Here is a 6,000-nt window from a genome sequence, read left to right on the forward strand (position 1 = left end):
CAGCCCTACTTTCAGAGGAGATAATTCATGTTTTTAATCCAGTAAATGGCCATACTGCTCCTAGAATGGCTGGTGATGATGCATTGCTCCAAATGGGGAGTATAACTACAGGTTCAGCAAAGAGACAATTCTATATCATATACCATTCATCGGCCATTCTATGTGATTTCACTCCATATAAGTAACGAAAAGCCAATTTTATACTCCCCCACTCAAATATAATACAGTATCTATGTGGAATAGGTGACATGGAAGTCAATGGAAGGGGCAATCAGCAGTTGCCTCATGATTTCTGGGGAATTAAAATAAATTCATGATATGTACCCATATATTCTTGAACAATATAAAGTATAATGCCTTATGAGCTTATTAGTTCAACTGTTGTACCCCATCAAAACCCCAAATATAAGCTTGTATTCATTCGATGTTTGTAAACAAAGTAAATGTAGACCAAAAAAACGATATAACCACAAAACATTATTAAAACTATAACTTTGATATGATGCATCCATAGCTCTGTCTATGAATTTGAGAGAGTGGTTACATTTATCCAGCCCCCACTCCTCAGCCTTTTACCCGAAACAAAGGGGCGGGGAGTAACTTTGTTATTTTTTTTTACTGCTGATGGCTGCTTTAATTATGAGACAAAAATAATACTGTCGAAGATTAGTTCTGGTGATGAACAAAGTAAAAGTCTTTATAAAACCTATTGCGTCTCCACTGATGAAGAAGTCTATAGGGGAGATATAGTACATAAGGGATTGTTATTGTACCCCTGAGATGAAAGAGAATAAGGGCTTTGATTATAAAAGGTAGTCCGAAAAAGATCTGAGGTTTCTTTGGAAGTGTCGATTTCTCAGAAAACAATATAACAATGGTATGGCCCAGAAAAAAAAATCTGGAAACAGCTCTAGATTCTTCAATGAGCTGAGAAACAGACAAAATGACAGAGTTTTTTATAAAACAAGAAGAAAAAAATGAAGTAAACTCAAACAGAAAACATACAGACTGAGTAACTCATGCTGAGGCCTGAGGAGACAAAAAAAAGATAAGCGAAGGAAGATGAGGAATCAGAAGACAACAAAAGAAAAAGCTGGTGGAAGTTTGTGCTCATGCAAAAACTTACAGCACGGAGACAAAATTTGTATTGTAGACGTGTGACAGAGAAAAACGAAAAAGCCCATTTTAATAAATAAATAACCAGATGATGAACATGTGCTCTTGTTCCAGATAGTGCTGGATGAGTAAGAGTACGATGGACGCACGTCTGGTAAGTGATAGCTACCTGGGATGAGGTCATCCTCCTCGAACGTGGACATGGTCATGCTGGTGAGCTGGTGCCGCGTCTCCCTCTTCTCCCGCAGGATCTGCTGGAAGGTCCTCAGGCACTTCAGTCTCCGCACCTCCCTCTGGCTCATCTCCAGGGGGTCTTCTTTTGGTTCTGCCTCTCCCGCTGCCTCTCCCTCAGGGGCTGCAGGGGTATCTGGGACATCTGCTTCTGTGTTGGGCTGCGGAGGCGACAGCGGCGGGGGTTCGTCTCCCCGCTTCTCCTGCGGTGCCGGCTCCTCAGCTGAGAAGGAAAGCGAAAGGGACTCTGCAGTGGTGCATTGCGATAGCGAGGTGTTGAGAGTGGGGGCGTCTGTTGGGCCCTGGGGCAAAGGAGACGCTCCCTTTTCCTCTGATTCTATATGGGGTGGAGAGAAGGTAGGCTCTGGACCAGCTGAGGAAAGGTCTAGGCCTGGGTGGTAAACATTGTGTCCAGGGTAGGGAAGGGGAGAAGTTTTGCAAGGGTCATCATGGTCCTGTGGGAGGCCGTCACTGATCTCTTCTGGTAGAGGTTCACTGGGGGAGGGTTCTGAGGGAGCAGAGGAGAGAACACTGGTATGGATCTGTCCCTCTGTGTCGTCCGTGGCCCCTGGATTCACCCCCTCCTCTTGGGATGTTTGAGACATATCTGCATGGGGTAAGTCCATGTGAGGCTCATCAAAGAGGCTTGTGGGTAGTTCCACCTCGCTCTCGACTCCAGGACTCTGGGCAGTTCCGGGTTCTTCCAGCTTGCGTAGCGCATCCCGCAGGGCAGAACTGAAGTCCAACACAGCTTGGCCGATCCGCTTCACATTAAAACCCATGTTTTGGATCTCTGTGCTGTTAGGGCGAGGGAGGCGGCCGTCCAGGTCTGGAATAACTCTTTCCTCTCTCCCTCTGACCAATGAAATGCCTGTTTTATCCCCTCTGACCGATGGAATGTCTGTTTCAGCTGCAATGCTGTGGCTCAGTAAGGAGCTCTCAGTCCAGGTACAAGTTCCATCTGTAGACTCTTCAGTCATGCCACACTCATAGCCAGAATAAGTCTCCTGGAAACTATCGACTTTGGAGTCAGTTGTGTAGCTGAGATCTGTGGGGGGATCTGAGTGACTGTACCCTTCTACCTCATCAGTATGTCCTTCCACTGAGTGGTAACCAGAGCTCTGGTGATATGCGTAATCAGCAGCACACTCGTACCCCAGGCGGTGGTCCTCTGTGTGGGCATCGGTCGGAAATTGAGTACCAGGCTGTGGTTTTGGCCTCCGTCTATGGGCGCGCCACTCTTCATGGCTGGAGGTGCTGGCGTGGTTGTAGTGTAGTCCAGACTGGAGCGAGAGGCGGTCCGAGCTTCCTGTGGAGGACAGGCCCAGGGTACCGGTACTGTACCCCCCTGAGCCCCTGTACCGGCTCCCTGTCCCCTCCAAGCAGGCAGGCCCCTCTCCCTCTTGCTCTTCCAGACTCCCCTGTCTGGAGTAAGAGCTTTCTTCATGCCACCTAGTCTCCCCAGACCCACCATGTTGTGGGCCAGCACCGCCCAAGCCCTCTACCGCAGCACCCCTACTACTACCACTAGCCCCACCATGCCCTGCGCCGTGTCTGGACAAGGGCCTCTCGAGGTCAGACTCTGAATTGGGGCTGTGTCCTGAGGACAGGGAGCTGATGCTGGGGAAGTCCTGGCCGTCCTGCTGCTCCAGGTAGCCAAAGCTCAGCTTCTTGATGATGGTGGGTTCTGGGATGTCTGAGCTGTGTTCCGATGAGTCCTCCGTCTCAACCTCCTCCTGTTCCTGTTCCTGGCCCTCAAGCTCAACTGACTCTGTGCCTGGCGAGACTGTGGTAGACGTTTCTTCTAACGTTGGCAAGTGGAACTCAACTGGCATTCCGTGTATGCTGTGGCGTTCGCTGAAGACGGACGGTCGGCAGACATTGGAATCTGAAGGCTCCATCTGCCTGCCCAAATTGCCATAAGCGCTGACAGGCCTCTGGCGAGGGGTTAAGAGTGACCCGTCGCTGCACAGTGCTGCCCCAGACCAAGCCCCACCCCCTGGACTGCCACTGGCCTTGTTTCCCGAGCGAATGCCCTCTATCTCCAGGAGCACAGCATCCACACAGGAAGATACCTCCTCTACAGAGCCACGGACAGACTTAAGGTAGTCCCGCAGGTCTGAGATCTCCTCCTGGATCTTGTTGATCCCTCTTAGCTCCTTTAGGATGTGCTCGATGATGGCGCTAGACTCTTCTTCCTCGTCCTCCTCCTCCTGGTCTTCTTCCTCGTCCTCCTCCAGCAGAGTATCGTGCCGAATTCTGTAATCCACATAGTCGCCCATAGAAACAGGCCTTTTTGGTTCTGCACGTGTCCTAGTGAATTCAGCCTTACCTCCTTCTGCTCCTGCCACTGGGCCAAACCCAGAACCGTTCATGTTTGGACCAATCCGGTTATGGTGTTGAGCTTCTCTTCTGCATTCTGGGATTGTTCGAATCCCTGCCGGGATGATCCATTTCTGGTGTTTGGGTGTTCGTCTCGGTTCCGGGACAGTCCTAATCCCATCTGGGATGATCCATTTCTGCTTTCGTGGAGATTGGCAGCTGCTACTGTTGTGCTGCAGAGTGCAAGGTATCCTGACACAGCCCTCTCTGTTCAGCTCCACCTCCCCAACACAGGATGCCCCTGACACCCCTCGATGTGCCTTACCGTTGGGGACCCTCGAGGAGCAAGCTTCCTCTCTGGGCCCACACCTCGCAAAAATATATGTGCCTTCCTTTCTCTTCTCCTGCACCTCTCCTCCCCCCTCCTCCTCAATCCCAGCATTGTTACGGTCTAGGGTGGGTACTTCCTGTCCTGATCCTTGGAGCAGGCGGTGGATCTTCTCCCGGATGACAAGAGCTACCCTGGGGTTGGGGGCCCTCTTTTTGCGAACCTTCTCCTTGGTGTCCACTTTGGGGGCGACACCTGTTCTGTGTTGTCCATTGAAGCGGTTCCTGGAGAACATCTTCTGGGACAAAAGGGGAGGGCTCCTACCCTCAGGTGTCCCCCCACATTGTTGCTGGAGTCACATTACAGGAGAAGGCCAGCATCTAAGTCCGAGAGAACAGACTCACGGATGCCTATTCAGCTGCACCTATCAAGAACTTTAGTTCATAGATAAAAGACACAAAATCAAGATAAAACACAGCTTTACGGTTAGAACATATTAAGCCTCTGATGAATATCACAGGAAAGCCATGTGACTCCAGTCACCTTTCTGTACACATTTCCTCTCCTTTCCCATCGAAGCACAGTGGAAGAGACATAAAATATGATCAGAACTGAAAGTACTATAGCTCATTTAGTTCCACGAAGCAGACAAGACAGAAAATAGGAGGAATTTGTGATCTATAGCATACTAGATAAATGCTGTATAAATGTTTTCTATACACATGCTTTCTTTGGCATGGCATTTCCACTAATGGAAATGGTTATTCACAGAACCAATCGGGTTCAAGTACCCAGCTCTTGGGATTCTATAGAGTAAGTAAGTACCACACCTAATTCTTTGAGCCAGAAACTCTCTAGTTTTAATTCATTTACCTAACCATTAGGCCGTATTGCTACTCTGCCATTACCGTCTAACGGCCCATTCTGAAAGAGGAGTTTCTGTCATAACGAGTTGGGCAGAACAGAATCAATCAGAGTTCATTTAAATCTTATGATGGGACGGCATTGGTTTGGCCATGGAATAGGAATACAATTATCTGAGTAGCTAATTGAATTCCAGAATGTAATTGGAAAAAAGGTAGAAGAACATTTAATAATAAAATAGAAAAACATGACATCCTGTTATATCAGGAATGTGACATATTTTACCGACATGGAGTCAATGGAATGTGGAATCTGATGAACTGTGTTCTGTGTTCCATGTTCCGTGTTCCTAAGCGCTTTCTACTCAAACCTACTTCAGGGTCCCTCTCACTAATATGAGAGGAACAGTTATGAAATATCTTCCCTCTGTTCAACTGAAGCCTGTCTTCTCCTGGGCCCTGATGACTGTGGAATTGCCTTGACTACAGCAGTAATTGCTCTCATTCCTCCACCACTCCATCTCAGACCCTTGACTACAGCAGTAATTGCTCTCATTCCTCCACCACTCCATCTCAGACCCTTGACTAGACAGAAAGCAAATCCTGTAGCTAAACTGGTCCTTCACAAGGCAGTTAAGCCCCACTGACAGAAGTGCGTGCACACACACATACACACACACACACACACACACACACACACACACACACACACACACACACACACACACACACACACACACACACACACACACACACACACACACACACACACACACACACACACACACACACACACACACACACACACACTCTCTCTCAGAGAACATGGTTCGGTTAGGGTACAGTATTGTACCTGGGGGTACAAAAATATCAGAATTCACATGATGTACTTTCAGAGGTACACAAACCTATAATCTAACATGGTACTTGTTCAGTACTTTTTAAGGGTACATGTACAGATATTCTTGTATAGTGGTACATTTTTGTATCCAATATTTTGAGTATAAACGTACAATCATTACACACTCTAAAAAAAAAAGCACATCATTAAACATATTTCCCATCATGCTCTTTTGTAAGTTCATTTTTGGAATGTGTTTTTGCATGCACATTGATTCATTGATTGATCTTATGCTGCAC

General features: G+C 47.8%; 1 protein-coding gene across 1 annotated transcript in view; it reads right to left on the bottom strand.

Moving 5' to 3' along the window:
• Positions 1–4,292, bottom strand: part of LOC120062955 (protein unc-13 homolog B-like) — a 96,311-nt gene extending 92,019 nt beyond the window's left edge. Inside the window, 2 exon segments of the mRNA XM_039013009.1 lie at positions 1,010–1,029; positions 1,286–4,292. Of these exon segments, the coding sequence (XP_038868937.1) occupies positions 1,010–1,029; positions 1,286–4,292 (3,027 nt within the window).
• Positions 4,293–6,000: the final 1,708 nt, after the last annotated feature.

The sequence above is a fragment of the Salvelinus namaycush genome, chromosome 18 (genome assembly GCF_016432855.1).
Source record: "Salvelinus namaycush isolate Seneca chromosome 18, SaNama_1.0, whole genome shotgun sequence".
In the NCBI taxonomy this organism is placed as follows: Eukaryota; Metazoa; Chordata; class Actinopteri; order Salmoniformes; family Salmonidae; genus Salvelinus; species Salvelinus namaycush.